This window comes from Capricornis sumatraensis, chromosome 10 (assembly GCF_032405125.1).
Source record: "Capricornis sumatraensis isolate serow.1 chromosome 10, serow.2, whole genome shotgun sequence".
Lineage (NCBI taxonomy): Eukaryota > Metazoa > Chordata > Mammalia > Artiodactyla > Bovidae > Capricornis > Capricornis sumatraensis.
In genome coordinates, this window is record NC_091078.1 from 76,282,501 (window position 1) to 76,303,794 (window position 21,294).

Genomic DNA, 21,294 nt, shown 5'->3' on the forward strand with positions numbered 1-21,294 from the left:
ATTCAACCCTCTGATTGCCAGAGCTCCTGTGTATGGTAAAACTCATTGAAATTTCAGGTTTTTAGCCTCTTGCCCATTGGAAAATCTAGTAAACGGACCACAGAACAGGCATCCTCAGGCTGTGGTCTGAACCATCTGTAAACTGGATATCCAGACCACAGTCAAGAACCCAGGCAGTTTCCCTTTGCAGTAGTTGTCTGCATCCTTCCCGCCTGCCCCCCTCCATTGGTATATGATTTGCATGTGTAGGTTCATGTTGCAGATTTCATTCGTTTAAAGTTGCTTTTCCACCCCTTGCTGTCTCTGACATTCATGTCTATGCATTTCAATATAAGAATGTGTCATCAGTGATGTGAAATCAGTTTTCTTGTGAACAAATGCTCATATTCAGACCCATATAAATTAGACTGTTTTGAAATACCTCGTGGGCCCTGTCTCAGATGTCTACCCATTGAGGTGGTCTTGAATGGCAGCCTCGACTTAACTTCGCAAATTTCGTTTTTTATGGTAAATGGTTATCTCCAGCAGCCCCACGCAGCTTCTCTCTGGAAGCCTTTTATTTGGTGCTAACCGTGTGCTCAGCGATACATAACGACAGTTTGCAGTGGTGGGGACGGAAGAGGGCAGCCCCTCTGCAGGACTGTAAACTAGACCTAGTAGATGCGTGAACATCCTGGTAACTTAAATTTTCCTTTTTTTGTTTCTCCATTTCACTTAATGATTTTCTATGTATTGTTGCAGACATCTCAACAGTGAGCATGCGCTGGACGATAGAAGTACAGCCCAATGTAGAGTTCAAATGCAGGTTGTACAGCAGTTAGAGCTACAGGTAAAAACCACATTTATTTTTGATATTACCTCAGTATTCCTCCACTTCCAAATTTCTGTAGTGTTCTGTAATGAGTTCCTGTGTACTCATTATTGAATGGAAGGTTCAAAATCTGATGTTGTCCTTTCTTTTCTTTGATCTTCTTTTATGTTATTGTATTTTATTTATTTTCCTCTTTGGGAAGGTCCAGCTTCAGTTCATTCTTGGACACTGCTGCTCAGACATCTCACAGTTCTGTGCATCTCTGTGTATGCCGCCAAGCCTCAGCCACTGCTTTTTAGCTTTTCCATCTCTCTCTCACTTGACCTCCCTTCTCTCTTTTCCTTTTTAAGTTTACTGGTTATCTGTTGTTGGTCTGAGCCCCCACTGTTGCTAATATTATTAACCCGAAGTTAGGAAGACAAGCTGGGGAGAGATGTGGGGAGTGAATGAATGGAGGGTGAGCGAGAGAGAACATGAGTGTGGGCAACACGGGGCAAGCCAGTGCACATGCAAGCCTGTTTTCCAAAGTTAAAATAGACGGTATATGTGGATTTATGCATCATTTTTCATTGTCCCCCTTTGCTGTCCATCACTGAGAACAACTGAGAGTTCACTATACATTTTAAATATGTACACACACCCACACATACATACAAACGTATATTTAGGTACATACGATATATATTATGTGCATACCATTTAGAGAGAGGGAGAGGATCATGTGTTTGGAAATCCACTGGGCCATGTAGAACATATGACTACAGAAAATTAACTTGTGCAGATTTTTCTGTGGCTCACATTTGGTTTGGGTGCATTTTAAATGTGAGTTCTACTTCCTGATGTAACTTGTTGATGAAGCACCATGTTTTAGCAGTCATTCCCTCCTTGGTATAATTAATAGAAAATCAGTTTCTGAAAGTAAAAATTGGGTCAGAAATGGATATTATTAAAATGTAGAATTGCACAAGGCTGACCCTACAAACCCCATTTATGCAGCCGAGTTCCAAAATGCTTTTGAGTGCTTGATGACTCACTGTGGCTTCTTCCTCTGGCTGGTTTAGTGTAGGCAAGAGGTTAGCCGACTCGGGGAAATTAAAACAATGTTGTACATTATATTGTTACCAGCCATTGAAAAGCCTATTTTGTATGCAAGACAGCAATGCCGAGATATATGAAGAGCCCTGGGCTAAGTACAGTAGATAATTACATCTGGAATTTTACTGAGTTAAGTCATTTATAGCTTCAAATAGTTGCAGAGAAAAATCAGCCAAAACACACTTAAACTTTTTGTTGTGACTTTCCAGGATAGAAAGGATTTTTTTTTTAATTAGTTATGATGGATCACTTATTATTATTTTTTTTTTAGTCAGAATGTGTCGAAAGTTATTTTAAGTATTTTTGCATTCAGACTATAGATATGAACTTACTAGGACAGTGGGGTATTTATCCAGGCAAAGGGCACATTGTAAACCGCCCCCCCCCCCCAAATTCTTATATAAGTCTTTGGAAACATATTTAAATTCAACATGGCTTACTGAGAAGGAAAGAAGGAGTGTGTTTATCTCACTCCCAGAGTTCACCTGTGATTAAAGCATGGGAAGCCCCTGAAGGACTGGATCGAATAGGACCAGCTCTGTGGCTGTTGCTTCCTGAACTTACATGTTTCAGTGGTGGTGGTGTTTTTATAAAGTGGTCCAGATTCTTGCATTTATGTATTTAATTGATGAAATTCTTAATGATCAGCTAGAATAAATTGTTGAACAGAGCTGTCATGGTTCGCCTAAGTTGGCATTCCAGACCGCAGATTTTGAGTGCAAGGCCATGATTAACTAACCTTTTATTCATTATCCCTCATTATCCAAAAGCAGCAGTTGGGAGAAGGAAAGGAGTTAGACGATCAGTAAGTCAGACGGTTATCTCCCGGCACTGTTGATGTTTTGTTTTGGTGAACATGGCGTGGCAATGGTACAGACCTATATGATGGTTCTTAGATTGTTTGTGGATTTCATTTATTCATAGATGTCCCTTCATCCTCCAGTCTCGCCTCAAACCCAAGGCAGGTTTTTCAGCTTTTAATAAGAATCAGAGATGCTCATCTTTCTGGAAGTTACTGTGTGGTAGTTACCTGTGATATTCCTTATGATATTTTTTGAACAACTTTGCTTTAATGGAAGATGGCAGGGCTGGTTCGGAAGAGTTCCAAGCTTCTGAGGATTGCTAGAAGAATGAGAACTGCAGCCCCTGGGCCGCATCTGATGAGCTAAGACAGGTTTTTGCATTTTGAATAGTTGGGGTGAGGGAGGTAAGAATCACAAGAAGAATGAACTATATGAAATTCAGATTTCAGCATCCGTGTGTAAGGTTGCATTGGAACATGGCCATGCCCTTTGAGTTATGCATTATGTGTGGTTGCTTTTGCTCTACAACAGAAAAGTTGAGTAATCGCAACAGAATCTCTATGGCCTAAAAGCTGAAAATCCCTAAAGCTGAAAATGTTTACTATCTGGCTGGTCCTTGCAGAAAAAGTTTCCTAAGCAGTCCTTAGTCTCAGAGAATCAAAAAAACAATTGGCATCACATTCTTAGCAACTTGTTCTCAGAGGTTGCCGGCTTCCTAAGGACCAGCTCACCCCTTTTTCTTCATTCTTCTTCACCTTGGTGTGTAAAACCCGTGTCACCATATTGGTCAGGTTCCCTGGAGGGCAGCTTCACATGCCAGTCCTTGCTGCTGTTGGTGGTCATGGAGAGTTAGCTGAGGGGTATTCATCCATCCATCCATTCATCTACTTACGCATTTAGCAGACATCACCCTGAGCCTATACCGTGGAAGAGCCTTGTTGGAGCCACCAAGGGGTAAAAGAATGTGTGAGACAGATGGGACTGTCCCCCTGGTTCCTACATTCTAGAGAAAAGAATAGATTGTAACTAAGTCTCCAGTGGCACTGTTCATTGACTGGGAAGTGCTTGCTGTCAGTAATGCATTTTTGAAAACTCCAGAAACATGCTCAGAAGACTTCAGTGCAAGATTAGGGCCATACCCAAACAGTGATTATTTAATCTAATGAAATACACAAGAAAATGTCAGCAGTTTTTAGTACTGAAGGAACCCATGCCCAAAGCCCTTATCAACGATTAGGCGGACAACATTTGGATTGCAGAGAGTGTGGTGCAGAGGACAGTTAGACTCACAGCCACTCATTTGAGGTTTCCTGTTTCTCTGATATTTGTATTTCTGTGTTTGTGCTACCCCGTTTGCCATTTCATGCACCATGTCTGGAAATGTACTTTGTAATTGGCTAATGGCGTTGTGCCCGTAGAGTCCGAGGTACTGGGGAAGCGACGTCTGTGCAGCAGCAGGAGCATGTAAGGTGGTGCTCTGTGTCTCAGCAACCTTTCCGTCTTGCTTCCTGTTGACATTGGCCCCACACATACACACCCCCTCTGCTCAGCATGATGTATCTGGTCTTGTAGAGGGGGTTCTCTGCACGTGACTGACCCAAAAGGGCTACTTCTGTTTCCCCTAAAGCATTTCCTGGTCCAGGAAATACCTGAATTTCCAAGTTATCTCAAAGTCTATTACACAATTACCATGTATTAACTTGAATTTGAAAACGGTTTGCACCTCTGAGCACGACAGGAAAGAGCAATCAAGACCTGAGCATATTCCCAAAGGGCAATCACTCAGAGGAGGAGGAGACAGCCCCCCACTGCCCAGATTCTCTCAGCAAAGCAGTACTGAGGCCTCTGGCGTTTACTCTGGGGGCAAGGTCACACGTGCGCCCCCATTGTAAAAACAAACCCTGTAAGCTCAAATTGGATCTTAGAGTAGAGATCACGAGGTTCATTATGTCTACCCTGGAGAATCACTGTGAAAGGATTGCACTGGAGAATTGGGGAAGGCAGCATCAGCCCCAGATGTGACCAAAACCAGGGAAACCCCTGGAGTGCTGTCCCACGTAGCTTGCCAGACCCCAAATCTAAACCCCAGAAACCTCAACTCTGACCCCAAGCAGGAGGTCCTGGTGTTTCTTACCTGTAGTGAAACCTCCATAAAAGAATTCGATTCAGTTTTTTTTAAAAGATCACCCTTGCTCGCCTCGGGATAGAGGCAGGACTGGTTTCCCTTCCTGGTGTTATCTGCATTTGAGCCAAATGGAGGAGTCTTTAAGATTCTCATGGCAGAGTTCAAGCCACCAGGCGGAAATCAGGATGTTGGGTTGCTGCTGCTTTATGGAGTCTAATTTAGACCTATCTATGCAGCACTGTGGGTGAGAGGCATCTGTCTTGCGTGTGTTTTTATTGGAAGATATCAAAATACATAATGCACATTCTCTTAGCAGTGGACCATTTACGTAGAATTTGTTGACAGTGAAATGATGGTTAATTCAGTTCTTACGTTACACCCTGTTACTGGTTTCACTGAAGGAAGAGGGTGTCGAAAAGACATCTTCGTGGGCATTCAAAGCCTTTTTGAATATTTCTGAGTTCATTTCATTATTACAAAGGCAGTTGTAATTTTTTGACATTTATCAATGGACTGGATGGGGATTAACCCCAGCTGTTACCAGGAAGCCGAGAAATTACGTGAGGTCCAACCCTGGACACTTAGGCGCCTAGCATGAAGACAGATGGACACCATAGAAATCATTTGGATCGAGGACAGGGAATGTCCTTTTTGAGGTCAGGGAATGTATTTTAAGATTGCATCTGTTAGATGTTCTCTGTGGACAGATTTTTCTGGACAATAGGCAGTCATGGAAATGAGTTAGGACTGGAGGAGGAAAAATCCCCACAATCAGTATGTGTGGTCTTCTGTGGGTCATGAAATGTCCAGCTCCCTGCCCCACAGGGCAAGGGCGCCACAATTGGGAACATGGTGAGCGTCTGGTTGCCCACCCCCAGCACCATGGCCAGGGCTGTACAGAAGCACCCAAAGGCTGCTTCTGAGAGTTGAGCACCTCCTGTCCCCTGGATTTAAATCCGTACTCATCCCATTATCTGGGTTCATTCGCCTGGGAGGGAGATGCTCGTGAGCTCTCTCAGTCGTTCAGTTGGCGATGTGATCACACACAAGATATCTCAGTGGCTGGGTCAGAATTCCATTTGGGGAAAAGGGAAGGGCATCTGATTTAACAGACAACGGGAGAAAAAGAAGCCTGCAGATGGACTTAATGTGTCTTAGAAAGCTGAGACGTTCATGGTATCAATACAGTTTTCTGGACATATCTATTCAATTTAATTCTGCTTTGTGACCATGTAACCTTGTTTAGTCATTAGCTCATCCTCTTTGGTGTATAAAGATGGGTCTGGAAAGAAAGAAAAAAGAAGCCTTGAAGGTTTGGCCTGTTCATCATGTTCAGAGCTCCACATGTGTCAGGGGTAGGGCCAAGGACAGGTTTCCTGCAACCCCTCAGCCGCAAGGCCCTTTAAAGTGAATATTGAAAGCAACCAAGGAGCATAGGAGCCACCCAGCTGATGGGGAAGATCTGCTTGGCCCTGGCAGGGGTGGGGGTGGAGGGATGTGAACCTGGTATCCACGACTCAATTTGTTTCCATTCAGTCACTGTTTATCAGGCACCTAGTGTATTCCAAGCTCAGGATATAGATAAGTGAGGCAGTTTCTTCCTTCCTACAATGTGGAGAGGGTAAGACTACTAGGTCTGTAACTGCCCTCAAGGCAGAGTTTGAGGTGGGGGGAGTCACTGTGGAGGGGTCAGTAGAAGAGCCTGGCAAGGACATTCCAGGTCGCAGGAGCCACTTGAGGGATGTGCTTAGGTTGTGGGGTGAGGGAGACTGAGAGTGGAGGGATACTGGGTTCTTTTTAAAATTAATCTGTTCAACAGGCTGTGATGGTGGCCAGCCGCTGCAGTTTGCTTTCCTGGGACTTGGGGGTTCCCGAGACTTGGGATCTTCTGTTTCAGAACGGGGAAAGTCCTGAGCAAACTGGGATGAGTTGGTTACCCTCATGATCTGTTTGAATCCATTGGCTGTAGAAAATACCTAGTATGCCCATGTTCTGCTTGTTGCATTAAGGAGCTCGAAAACCATTTGAAAGAACGTTTATCAAGCCCCTACTCTATAGTCAAGACACTGTCCTAGTGAATTTACCCTCAGGTTCATTGAATCCCCACAGCCCCCAATTCAAAACCCTGTTTCTTTCACCCCAGGGGTCATGTTTTAAAGGGAAAGTCTAACATTTGGAAGTCAGTACGTGTCTCACACTTAATGAGCATGTTTAACGTAATATTTCTTCTTGCTGTTTGAGAAGCTGTTTCTAAGTGGATGGTGATCGTCCTCTGAGAGTCAGAATAGTGCCCCCTGGCCCCGCAGAGATGAGGAAACTGAGGTGTAGAAGATCTAACTAACTTGTTCAAAGGTGATGGGCAGGCCGCCACCTTTGGAATCTGTCTTCCTTTCTTGCTCAGTGCTGTTGGATGGCTTTGTACCCGGGGTCATCAGGGCTTTGTTAGACAGGAGAACATTTTCCTCTGCCCTTTTAAGTTTTTCTGCCTGGTCTAAGAATTCAGTTGACAGGAGAAGAGAGTAAGAGGAGAAAATCAAGCAAAAGTTTAGCAAGATGGTATACATGGGAGAGACCCAGGAAAAGTGAGTCATCTATCAGAATGGTCCAAACCCTCGCAGTGAATACCATCTTCAGCTGAAGACAAAAGAGGGTATTGGGAGTAGGGCTTTGGAACTCTAAAGGTGAGAAAGGCAGTTCACAGAGGGATGGAAAAGTCAGTAAATAAATGTTGTGTGGCCACAGGGAGACAGGGGGGCGCAGAGTGGACTCTGATCTCAGGGCCCTGCAGAGTTCCTCAGCCCCTACCTCCTGGCCTGTGCTCTGTGCAGATCCGCTAGTGCTGGCTCTGTTCTGACAGGCCCTTGCAATTCTTTTAGGGAAAGGAAGGTCAGAGATTCTGAGTCTTTGGGGCCATGATTCTTTTAAGCTCAAAATAATCATCTGCATGCCAGAGAGACATTTTGAAGTCGCAAGTTTTAACTGCGCTCCACCCCGCCAGGTTCTCTGCACACACCCAGGCCTTGCAGATCAAGGGTTTGGAAACACGGCCGGTGGGGCTGCCTTAAGGAGCTTTCTCCCGAGAAGTTCGTGGTAGGCGGGGCCTGGGCTGGGGCTCGGTGATGCTGGGCCCACGCGGAAGGCTTCCAAATCCATCCACCCCAGGAACTGTGAGCTCTAAGAAAATGTCAGCAGGAAGGGGAGTGCACAGGCTGCAGCCGCGGAGGGAGACAGGCAGCCTCACACAGACGCGTCACCGTGGGGACTCATGTGATCCCTCCGCCATCAGCAGGGCAGTTTGTGATCACACCAACTTCCGGGACATCGGCCAGTGTGTTACCTGCCTCCGATGCCCTTTGGGCCTTTCTAACCCCCTTCGAAGCGGTACTTAGACCCGCGCCTCACAACTGGGCCTCCCCAGCCTCCTGACTCTGAACAAGCTCAAAGGGTGGTGGGAACAGAGAGATTAACAGCATCAGAGCTTCGTGGCGCCACTGCTCTGACAGGGGCCGAGGAAAAGGAGGGAGGGTCTCTGCGTGTCTCCCTTCCTCGTCCCCCCTTGGAAAACCAAGACGATTCTTTTTCATAATTTAAAATCCTGCTTTACTCTGGGAGCATTAGAATTCCTAGACTATGACAGAGTATCCGAGTGCGTCTGCTTGAAATGTCAAGAGAGTCTTTAATAATAACACGTGAGGAATGTTAAGATGGTGACAGAATACAATAAAAGTTGGGAAATTCTTCAATTGGGGTGAAATGAGCCGTAGGTTGCCTGCCCGCTGAGAGCCCGAGTTGGCCTTCAAGGCCGAGTTGTGAAGGTCTGTGAATGACCACCTCTGGATAGAGTGGCTGGGAGATAGCTATTTGGTAAATACTCCGCTTGGTAGAAGAATTTAATTTCTCCTCCTTCCAGTTGCTGCCCTCACCCCAACCCCACCCCACCCCCCCCCCTTTTTTTTAACTTATTTTCCTCTTTTTGATAGTATGCCCTTGAGAGACCAGGTAACAAGATCCATTCTGCCTCCATCAGTTTGTTGGGACTGTCAGTGTGTACGCAGCGCCTGAGGGTATGGAGCCCGCTCCCTCTAAGGCACACTCAGTTCATAGAAGAGAGTGGTGTCTCCCCAACACGTGGACCCTGGGTGTCCGTATTAGAAGCATTTACTCCTGCGTCCCTCCCCTGGAGAACTGGACAAGATTAGATCAGATCCTAGTCGCTGAAACTGGGGACCTCAGTCGGCTAATCCAGGCTTGCTTCTTTGTAACCTGTGTGTGGCTAACAGTGTGCACCTGTGTGTGTGCACACATACACACACCCCAGGCTCTGCCTGCATAGGTCAGGGTAGGAGACGGGAGGGAGGCAAAGATCTGAGTTCTCAGGTGGTGTCCCAGGCGATGCCAGGGATCATCCATTTGGGAGAGTCACACCAAGCATCGTGTCACCTGGGTTCTAGTCTTACTGTTGTCCCTTCCTAGCTCCACGGCCTCAGGTTAAGTTCTCTCCGTGAACCTCAGTTTCCCCCCAACTATGAAACAAGGCATGAGAGCCAGAAGCCTTGGAGTAGCCTCAACAGCCTGTGAAATGGACTGAGTGGCCTGGCCCCTTCCCCTCTCCATCCTCTGTAATTCTAGTGTTTTTTCTGTCTCCTAAATCCTTCGCTTTTTTCAGAAGAATTCTTTTCTCATGAGTGAGAACCACCAAATTGGGCTTAAAATGATTAGTCCTCCTGAGAGTGTAGAATATGATTGTGTTCAATGAACTTCAGCCCACGTTGCCTTTTCTCTGCTAAAAGAGTGTAATCTTCTTAGCTTTTACCTTTGAAGATGGTGCATGGGGCCCCCTGGCCTTCAGCAGTTATGGAGTGATACCCCTGTTACAGTCTTGGCCAGCATTGGCAGTCTGAAGGCTGACTTGAGGCCATGGGGAATAGAAGAGGGGGTGACCCGTATTAGTCAAGGGGAGAAAAAAACACTTTTTTAGGACGAGACAGATAAAAGTGAGAACCAAGGGAATAAATCCATGAGAAATGAGCATCATCTCTCCTAGCTTCCTGTTCCCTTCTTTAAAATGTCAAAATTCTCTCCCCAGTTAGCCCAGCTGCAAACTCCATCGAACCTCTGTTATGTTGATCCAGTTTCCAAACATCTACCTAGTCAGTAGAAGTCTAGATAGATTAGACTGATTTAACTTTCCTTTAAAAAAAAAAAAAATTTTTTTTTTTGAGCATTCATGAAGTGCTAGGCTCTGTGCTAAGCTTGTTATGTGCAAGAATTTATTTAATCCTCAAAACAACTCTTCAAAGTTCAGAGATTATTATTCCATATTTAGAAGGAGAAGTGAAAAGCTTGAAAAGGTTACATAATGTGCTCAGTGTCTCAGAGCCAGGATTCAAATCCTTCGAAGTCTGTTAGCCCACGTCTTCTTTAACCCATTTTTGACTCTAGTCATTCTGCAGGGTTGGTGCACCAGGTTACTAATTTAAACAGACACTGCACATGCGGCTCCCCTTACTGTGTGGCCTCTTGTCATTCCTTTTAGGCTAGATACTCCTCCTGTACCCACCAGGAAAGCTCTGAGAGAGTAATTCTCTTTTCATACTACAACATAAAAGGATGTATAAATCTGTCAGCCAGATTTTTAGGTGACCTTTGGACTGAATTTTCCATCCTTTTCTTTGCCTGTCATGGGAGTCAGTTGATAAGGATATGCTAGACTATATTTGCTAATATTAAATGTTTGTATTCCCATATTATAACAAAGAAGGGATGCTGTGAAAATTGATGGGGGTGGTGAGCTCATGGAATGATGGCGTTAAAAAACAGCAAAGAATCTGCAAGCTGTTTGAAGGACCAGTGAGTATTGTAAATGCAAGACAGCTACCGTAGAGAGAGGAGCCGATTTCACTTGGTATGAATTTGTAGCCATTTCTGCATAAAAATAAAAAGTGAATTTGGCGAGATTTTTTTTCTTTCAGTTGTTGAAAGTTTGTGTTAGAACTGTTATCAATGATAAAAATCCAAAATCCTTCCCAAGACTATATATGACATGCTAGTTTGCGCTAATAAACACAAACAAAAACGGATTTTTGCCTCTTTCTGTAACCTTGCCTGCCTTCTATAGTAAAGCAGAGTTAGGATAGTAGACTTGAGGTTGAGGCAAAATGAGGAACCTGGATAATTCTCAAAACGAATGATGAATCTAAGTGATATTCTTATGACGAAATAAGATTCCCTCCAGCAGTAAAGCACCAAGGTTGTGGAGGTGACTGGGTGTACAGATTTTCCATGTGTGTTTGCCATGTGTTGGTACCACCTTTGACCAGTAAAAGGTCAGTCTGGTAGACATTTGGATGGAACATAGAGGTAATGGTTTCTTTTGATGCTGGGAATTTGGACCTCCTTCTTCTTGGTCTTTGTAATTGTTCCATCAACAATGTTTACCCCTAAATTAAGTCACGATTAATATTCATCAGACTCTTCAGTAAATATTGCCTCCCACCCTTAAATTTGTAGCATTTAGCACCACAGACGACTACTTGTTTTTAAAAAGAACAGAGATGCCTCCATTCCTCTGTCCCACGGTAATTTTAAAAGAAACCATTTTTCTTAATCTAAAAATGTTTTAGTTGTAACATTGAAGAACTTAGAACACTGACATGAAAAACAAATAACTGTAGAAAAATGCCATTGCTAACATTTTAATTGTTCTAACCGAGCCACTTTGGAAAACTGGATTCCTTTAGCATTATGTGTTCTGAGCATCTTTTAGTTTGGCTGTTCAATAACTGACTAAAGAACAGAGGGTGAATAACATAAAGTGGCTCCTAATATGGTATCATTTTCATTTCCTGTTTGTGGAAAGATAAATGCTAACACTGTAAGGCTTCCCCACCCCACCCCCACTTCTTAATTTATCCCTCCCCGAACCACACCACAAGGGAATAAAAAGGGAAAAAAAAAAAAATCAAATGTGATATGGCTTGAGACTGAGTCATCGAGTTAGGATAAGTTGAAAGCTTTTTCCTTCTTGTTTTTCCACTTTTTCCCTTTTCTCTGCCTTCCCCCAGTTCTTGAAACATCCTCCTCCCTTAAAATGCACTTTGATTTTAAAAAGTGAGTCTTACTTGATTTGAGGGTGGGGGGGGACGTAATTTTAGACTTACCAAAAATTAATTGATATTTTAAAGATTTACTGTTAATTATGTGACACGGAAGGACTGAGTCCCTTCCCGATTCTAAGGCATTATTTTGGACAAATAGTCTGTAAACGTCCTGAACTCAGATTTTTTTCCCACCCCATTCCTCTCCTCCTTCTCCTTCCCCTCCTCCCTCCCTCTCCCCTTCTCATATTAATCTCTTCCACAGCTTTTCTCTTAACTAAACCAGTATCTTTGGGGGGAGACATTTCCTCCCTCTTCTGCAGTCATACTATGTCTCCTATGCTCAAGTGTCTTGAACTGTTGAAGATACCCTTGTGTAGGAGACAGTCCAGCGCCAGCATAAGAAAGCAGCCTGTAACAAACAGCATCTGAGTCCCTACTCTGTACATCCAGTTAGGAACTCAGGTACCTTCAGAAGAGAATGTTTTCTAGAGTGAGGAGACTTGAATTTTTGTTGCAATGTGACTAGCACATAGTAGGTACTCAGATACTGAGTCAGTGAATGAATAAACCTTCTGTACCTTCATTTGGAAATGGGGACTTGTCCCCCCTTGTAGCTATCTGCCTGCCCTGTTAAAATTGCTTGCCTGGACTGTCTGCATCTCTGTCTACTTGTGAAGAAAGATGGAGTTAATTTTGCATAAGTGTATCTGTGTGTCTAGGAGTTTCTCCACAACCACAACAGATGAATTTACGAGTTTTCAGTTCCCTAGCTCATTTTCCTTTGGCTTCCTCATGAATCAGGTTGGTTAATAGGCGTGATTCACGGTTTTGTCTTGTAGCTGTCTGTGTTACATGGGACTCCTTGGTGCCAGTAGGTCTAGGACTTCCCAGTTAAAGGCTCATGCATCTTGTGTTGAGAAATCACACACCGACACCTCCAGTTACTCGGAGTTTGGCAGTGGTCGTATAGATTTCAAAACAATTAAGCAGTGATGCAAATTTTGTTGTATGCCAGGGGGCCATAGTATAATTTGGAATATGTATCATTTGGGATATTTAAAGAGTAATGCATCTGTATTCAAAGAAATAACAGAGCATTTTTTCTCCCTACCAGCTTGCGAAAGACAAAGAGCGCCTGCAAGCCATGATGACCCACCTGCATGTGAAGTCTACAGAACCCAAAACTGCCCCTCAACCCGTAAGTACTACATGACATCCGGGGGTACCTGACACTATTTCTTCTCTGCTTCCCTTCCGCAAGGGAGGAGGATCCCTAGTCTGGCAGCTCTAAATATTGAAAGACTTAAGTTCCATCTGGAACTTAAGTTACCTTTTATGAACAGTGCAGTGTGCTGGGAATTTAGGGAGATATATACAGGATGATTCAGGCCCAGTCCTCAGCCATGAGACCCCACAATCAGCTCTTCTTTGGGACAGATGAGTGATGCTACGCCAATATACTAAAACATTCTATGACAGCTCTTTGGAAGGAAAAAACAAAAACAGAACAAAAAGCAATCTTTCTGATTTCTCATTGGTGGAAACACAGAGAGAGGACTGCCAGACCAGGAAGGCAGAAGAAAAAAATGTATGTTGGCATGGTTTAGCCAAGAGACAGTGGGTATGAGAAAAGGGTTGAGGGATGGTCCGGTCCAGTCCAGTCTGAGAGCAAAGAAGGAGGAAATGCTGAGAGTCAGAGGCTATAATTACTGGAGAACATCTAATGGTTACTAGAGAGTTGGAAGTGAAAATGACTCTTTCAAAGTGAGATTGAACATGGTACCCTGAAATTACATTTCACTTTCAGGAATCTCTTACTACTTGCCTTATTTCCCCTTCCTTTGACCTTGAAAAGTGTCATGCAAGCACAGACAATATCAAAATGGAAGGATGCTATCTGGACCCCAGATCCTGTCTTGGGCCTCATTCCCTGTTTTACCTTGATGGTTTTCAGTTATGTTTCTTGTATACTTATACAGTTCTCAAAATCTAATTGCTTCAACTAATTTTTCACAATGGAGAGAGTGCTTTGCTTCTTGATTTTTAAGATTTGTAAAATTTAAGGGTACACTGCTTTTATTTGATTTTGCTTGGAGTCACTGTGTGAAAATTAATTGAGCGTTGACAATCTATAGTTAGTACCAGCAATTTTAATCAATATGCAATGATGCAGCGTAATGGCAAAGTATTGGTTTATCTGTTTTGACTGGTTTTTTTCTATAAATAAAGCAAACATACACCCCTATATGTATGATTTATGGTGATAGAAATAAAACGGAGTCAGACTATTAACCCAGCAAATATGGTAGCCTGCCAAGATGCAGTTGGCAGACAAAATTAATGTCTGAAACAGAACACATTACTGAGATATAGGACATAAAATCATTAAACACTTTGCACATCCATTTTTACTAGGAAAGAGCCCTTGGTTTCCATGTATTTTGCAGTAAATGGCTGTAGGACCAAATGTGTAGGCCACCCAAAAGAAAGAATAAGGCCTTTTGGTATTGTGGAGTCATTAGTCAACCGTGCTCTAGGTGCTATTCCTATCAACCCCTTCTTTTAATGAGGCTCCTAGGAATAATGTGAACCCCGCTAAAACAAATTGGTAAGATCCTTGCACGATCCCACTGAGTTCTTCAGCAGTTTGAGCTGGTGGCAAGGGGAGCTGATCTTCTTGGAACTCTCTGGACATCTTCAGATGGTTTCCATTCATTAGGGAAATAGTTTTCTCCAGGATAAAGGGTTTGCGTCTCTAAACCCAGCAACAAGGGAGAGAATGAGATGACTTACTCCATGAATTAAAAACAGTAATATGAGGTCAGATATTAAATAGGATTAGAATAATATGTGGACTCAGCACTCGAGGAATGGACTCGTTTAGGATCATGAGGCTTCTTGGTGAGAGGAGGGGGGATGAAAGCAGGAAAGGAATTGAGACACCCTAGGGGGCACTCCACGAGCCATCATGGGGCTGGGTGCAGGCCTGGAGCGCCATATATATAAGCTTCCAGAGGCCACAAAGGGACCCTTGGGATTCTCCATGAGGACCCATGTTAGGCAGCCAGTGAACAGGGAAGAGCTGTCCTGGCGGAAACGTACAGGGCAGGAAGGTTTGTCTTCATTAGTATTTTAAAAAAATGTTTTACATGCTAGAAAATTATAACTTGGAAGGGGACCTCCTACTAAATTTATTTTTAACTGCTCTATTGAAAATTCTTTACCACTAGTCAACATTATCTCTTAGTAGCTCAGCACAGTATTTCTTTATTAAAAGAAATAGGCACGAATATTTTTGACTGAAAAATTAATAGCTTTTGAATTCATACACAGCAGGTTTTCTTTTGCAAAGAAGTCCAATATCGCTGCACAGCACTTCTATAACCATTTATTTGGAGTCCAAGTCAAACCTTTGACAGCTAGAGCAGTGCTACAAGCCAATATAAAGAACTCCAAGATGTAAACCAACAATAGGCCGCCTGTGTGAGGTTTGCCATTGTCAAATACATAGATTGTTTGGATTAGTTTATGTAAATGTACTGTTGTATTACCCTTTGGAAGAAAAAAAAAGATCACATTTGTGTATGAAAAGTGGTTCCTTTCACAGGCAGCATTATAAATCCCTTATCCTTTAACTTACATGTAAGAAGTAAAAATTGGTGCCTGACAAGCAGATATTGTGTGACACTCTGTTGCCAGAGAGAACCTGCCTTCTTTTCATTTATTTGAAAATAGAAAATTTTATTATAGATACCATCTTATAAATCAGGAATTATTAAAATATGTATAGGTGAGGCATTGGGAAATTAATTATAAAAGGTAGACATGTAGTGTTTTGCACACATTTTTTACTTCCTTGCTGTAAAAAGGGGAGGGGACACAGGCATAGAGCAAACCCTCAATTCTTTCAACTTTAGGGATATAGAGTTATCTGATCAGTTCTAAGGTGTAAAAGACTCCCCTTTGCCTGTAATTAATTTATTCCTCCCGAAATAATAGAACGCACAGTGTATGTTCAAACGTGCATCCTCCTAGACTCTGATTTGAAAGAAGCAGTTCCTGGGATTCAGATCCAACCCTTGCTGGGGACGCTCATGTTAGAGTCTTGCCAGGAAGTTTGTTAAGTTTTTTTCTTTTTTCCATTTCTGTTTAAAAGGAACTTGGTGTTTATTTTAAAATCCTTAGTCACTAAGTGATAGAATGCTTTGCTGTAAACGTTGCTTTTCACTAAATGCCATTTGGGTGGTAAGTGTCATTTGCTGTGTCCAGTCGCCCAGCCAGTTCCCATTTCCTTGCATCAAAGAAACTGCCAAAACCTTCTTGGATTGTTCTGACATCAGCCCCTAGACGTGTTTGCTGGATCCTGTTGTGGAACTCATGTTCCCATTTGGCTTGTCAGAGGATATTCTCATCTGGGGAGAGTACCAAGATTTTAGACGTGGGTCTGACCTCGACCCCTCACCCTGGGAAGCATCTAGGTGAGCTGAACAGGGGTTCACAGGCATCCTGTTCCACAGGTGCCTCCTGCAGCATCTCTCCCTGCTTGCTTGAACGTCTTTTAAAAGGACAAAAACCTCTCCTTTTGTAATCATACCCAGGACTCAAATTGCAGCGCACACTGTTTTTGTAAAGAGAATTTCTGAATTTAAAATCAAAGTAATTGCATCAGTGAATATTTATGGAACGTGCGACTGGGAAACATAGGGTAGGAAAATAGGGCAGACCCGTCCCTGCCACGGAGTGTGTCTTGTGGGAGACCTGCGCTCCACGGGAGTGTGTGGACCACCATCCCTGGCGGTGGGAGTGAGGAAGCCCCATGGCACCAGTGCCATCTGAGATGCGACGTAAAAGAGGAATGGGAGGAAGGAGAAGGAAATGAGCTTTCATGCTTCCTGCCGAGGGGTTAAGATAGGTGCGGGTGTTTGAGGAAGGGAACCGGGAGAAGAAAGTCTGTGATGAAGATCAGAGTGGAGGAGGGCAAAGAATAGCCAATGTCAGCCAAGAGAAGCTTTTGATTTCTAATGTTATTTATAAGCTTTCAGTGTTTGTAAGGCTGGGCCGTGTTTACCAGAGCAGCTGCAGATTCTAGCACGGGAGTTACACAGTGTAAAGCTGGGCCTGTCATATGGCCAGAATGGCCACGAGTGTTGTAGGCTGGCGTTTCCAAAGATTCATCTCTCTTCCATGTTCGGAGAAGCACAAGTGAAAAACCAAGGGATCGTAAACTGTCCTAATGAGAGTGATATTCTTTTGTTCCACACTCAGTACCAGTAATGTTCTCGAGGTAAACACCACAGTGGGTTGCTTGAGGGTGAATGTCTCCATGCTTACTCCATGGAGAATTTCCTGAGTTGTTTCTTTGGAGGGAGGCCACACTCAGAGGATAAAACAATAACCACCACTACCGCCGAGAAGCATGTCTGTATTAATACTTGATTAAGTTGTTAAGGAGTTTTGAAAAAGATTTTTTCACTATCATAATGTCAGGAAGATACTGTAAATCATATTTTATAATCTTGAGAACATGAGAGGTAGGTTTAGCTTTAGGGTATTCCTACCCTCCAGAGAACAGCTCCCAACCCTGGTGAAACCACATTCCTTCAGGTTTGGTGGGCAAGTAACTACAGTGTAGGTAGAATCTCCTTTCTGAAAATGTTATAAAACACAGGAACTTGGCTATTCGAAGCGAAAGGCAGTATTAGATTTTCCTTTGTACACATTCTCTTTTCCTCCAACCATAGCAATTAGGACTGTTTGGAAGTAGTTCTTAGCTACTATAAAAACTGTGTGTGTCCCCCACCAGCCCCCCAAAAGCAGGGGGGCTCCTTTAACTCTTAATGAAATGGGTGATCCTGTGGGCTGTTGGCTGCAGCCTGGCTGTTGAGTTGGAGAAGTAATTTGAGGCCATCATAAAAAGAGATTTGCAAAAACAAGCAATGTTTATATACGGTTTCTCGTGAAGCCCCCCGTGCTGAGGTTCGGTGTCAGTGGCGATCGCCTTCTCGGTCACTGTCCTACACGGGGCCAGATCTCAGGCAGTGGTGAGACTAGGCGGACGGAGTTGTGCTCAAGGTCACCCCCTGCCCAGCAACACCCACCTACCCCACCCCGCGGTCTGGGAACGTCCCTCCGGTTCCTCCATCCTCAGAAAGGCCATCTCTGAACACAAGGGATTCGTGTCTAGAATTCACCTGCTCAGCAGGTCAGTCAAACCAGCAACGGAAAAACGAGTGGGCACAAGAGTCCCTACTGAGCGCCGGGTCCCTCAGAGTCTGGGTTTCAGGTTTGCCTTTTGTTCTCAGAATCTGTTCTGAAACAAGGCAGGAACACAAACAAAAACACACAGGAATTCTGATGGGAATCCTTATGACAAGTCTGTTTCTGTCCTGGGTTTACATCAGCAGTGCGTTGATTTTTTAAAAAATGGGAGTGACTCACCGTCTTTTAAAGAGCGAGCAGAGGTTACTGTTTAAAGACGAAAAGATAAATCTTTGTTTCACAGGGGGGCTCAGCAGAGTATTGAGTATTGGGCAGCTGATGTGGTCCCAGTTGTTTGGATGGGTAAGATTTCTAGGAGAGCCCCCCTGGAACTGTCCTGGAAGAAAAACCGAGAGTTGAGAGTGGACAGAAATTAAAAAATAAAATAAAACCCTATGGCAATCTGAAGTGACATAAGAATTCAGCTTTTGGCTGGCGTTTCAGAGATTATCTTTGCCGAAATCATCACATGATGGAAACTCGCCATGTAGAAAATATCAGAGTTACTAACTTTTCTAAACATAGCAACTTCTTTTTAAATAGAAAATGAACACAATCTGAAAAATAGGAAAAGAAACCCTCCCAGTCCCATCCCTTCCTGCTCTAGGCCCCAAGAAAAAATTCTCTCTTCCAACCTGAGCTACAGTCAGAACGAAGCACTTGTGCGTTCATTTTTAATTGATGAATGTTTTAAGCTCTAGTAGTTTACAATTCAGATGAATCTTTCAAGATTACAGCACATCTCTCACTGTTCCCAGTTTGCTCTTCTAAGTCTGTAATTAATTTGGGGGTGGTGGTGGAGGGGTCCACTTTTTTTCAGAGAGACCTTAATTAAAAGAGCAAGTTTGGTTTGAACACAGAACCTGTCTTGAAACGTTCCCCCAGCTCCATCTTCTCACCCTCTAGTGACCTTCCTCCCCAGAGATGGTTTCTCCTCGAGACCAGCATGTGATCATGCAGCCTGAGTTTAAAAGTTAAGAAACTTCGATCACACTTGACAAGGTTGACATTTCATTAACTTGTTGGTTCAGCCTTCAAATGATTTCATGAGGCGAAGCCCCCTCTATTTGGAGTTTACAGCTTTTTGTTCTTCCTTCCCTCACAGGCTACAGTCGTGTTTAATTTGGAATCAGGGTTCCTTTGGCAAATTAGCAATTAGAACAATTTTGTGGGAATATGTATATGTGTCATTAGTTTCCCTGCAAATTAATAGCAAGGGCAGAGGTCAGGCAGAAATTTTCCACTTGACTGCAGTTCCTCTATGGAGACTTGGCACTTGGTTCTGGAACGGCCACAGCTGCTCTCAGCCACCCTCTTCCTCTCCGAACTGTCTTTTAATTAGTTTACCTCATAGCCATCATTACAAATATTACTGCCTCCCCTCCTCGAAATAAAATCACTGTTTCTACAAAATATTCCCGTGACATCTTGCACTAGTGTGCATTGATGGTGGGTCAGTTGAATGCAGCATTTAATCATTAGATCACCTCCATCCGCGTCTCCTAATGAGAGTCTTTACAATATATTTTTATCTGGTAATTAGCCGAGATTGGCTGCTTCCTCTGTGGCTTATTAGAGACAGCCCAGCGGTGGGTGTGAATCACGGTGTCATTTGTCAAGCCTGGTAAAAATCCCCTCTCTGCTCTCTCCTGGCTTGGTGTTGATTTCCCCTGGTTACCTGTGTTTCACGGTCTCCAGAAAATTCAGCTGCCTCTCTGTTGTCAGGGATTGTGCTAACCGGGAGGGATTTTCTGTTTTACTGTTGCTTTTGGGGTAGAAACAGTCCAAGTCTTAAGACCTTTGCCAGAGCTGCAAGAATGACATTCTTTTCACGTTTTATGACTTCGTACCCATATTGTGGGGCTTGTCTATTCTTGTAGGTGAGCTCCCAAAAGATGGGCCTGCACTTGCTGAATGTTGCCGTGAGTTTGGGCTTTTGGCAGTGAACTAGAACCCAGGGGACTTGATGATCTTCCTCACAGAACTGGAAAGGGCCATGCATATTTCTTGAGGACATTGTATTTATATTATCATTTTCATTACCTTTTAAAGAGCACTATGGTGTTTAGGGTAATGTTCTTCAGCCAAGGAGCCAAAAGCAGAGTGGGTTCTCGGAATTGCTTTATGATTGTTATGCCTGTCTTCCTTTCATCAGGGTCTGCATTTGACGGTAAGCCCTCCAAGGGCAGCAGTCGTCTGCTCTGTCCCTGTTCTGGTCATTGCAGTTTCCGTTGCCGTCGTCTGCTCGGAAATATTTATTGAATGCCATTTATAAGCAGGAATAAACGCTAATCCCCAGGTCCTTTCCAAAAATGAGCATGTTGAAAAAGGAACCTGGTTCATGTTTATCTTTCCCATTATCTGGGCAGAAGGAGAATATTATACAAAGGGCCTAGAATCACAAGTGTGTATTTGATTTTGAGTCCAGATTGTGAATATGGGCAAGCTATTTAATCTCTGATGAGCCCCTGTCTGCTTCTTTGTAAAATATGAGCGTAACATCTCAAGTATTCGTGATGGTATGAGAATTTCAGTGAAACCAGGCAGTGGCAAGGGGTTTACCACATTGTGTTTACAAATGGCACCCATGACTTTCCTGGGCATTCGGATACTTTTAGGCCTAACGGCATCTGATTTTTACAGGTTGTGTATTCATGAGCATTAGACTGGTTGCTTGGGCTGCTGGATGTTTAGATACACTGTTCCTCTACTTGGTCAGTGAGTAGGGCCTAAGGTGAAGAGGTGGTCACCCCAGCCTTCCCCCGGGACCCCCAGAACAGTTCCATCCTGTGAGTGCTCCACAAGACTTCTAGCACTTGGGCTGCAAATGTGTGTCCAGAAGTTGCCAGCATTGGTGAAAAAGAGCTCCCAGCGTCTGCCCAGCTTGCCGGGGGATCCCTAAGGATGGTGCCATCTCCATAGCTTGCTCTTATCAGGTATAGGGGAGCCTGGGGTAGGAATTGGGTGGAGCTGGGAGGGGTGTGTCTGATGTTGGCTGAGCCAGCATTTCAAGGGAGGAATAAAAAGGAAAACCCAACCCAAAGCCTCACCCAGCATTCAGTTTCCAGCACCATGTTTATCTTTTTCTGTCAGTATTTCCTC

At 43.7% G+C, this 21,294-nt stretch overlaps 1 protein-coding gene across 7 annotated transcripts in view; it reads left to right on the plus strand.

Annotated features, from left to right (window-relative positions):
* Nucleotides 1-21,294, plus strand: part of FOXP1 (forkhead box P1) — a 236,469-nt gene that overhangs the window by 195,140 nt on the left and 20,035 nt on the right. For all 7 annotated transcript variants that reach the window (XM_068983065.1, XM_068983063.1, XM_068983069.1 and 4 more), the window contains 2 exons: nt 742-829; nt 13,049-13,132. In XM_068983065.1, the coding sequence (XP_068839166.1) occupies nt 742-829; nt 13,049-13,132 (172 nt within the window). The remainder of the gene's footprint in view (nt 1-741; nt 830-13,048; nt 13,133-21,294) is intronic.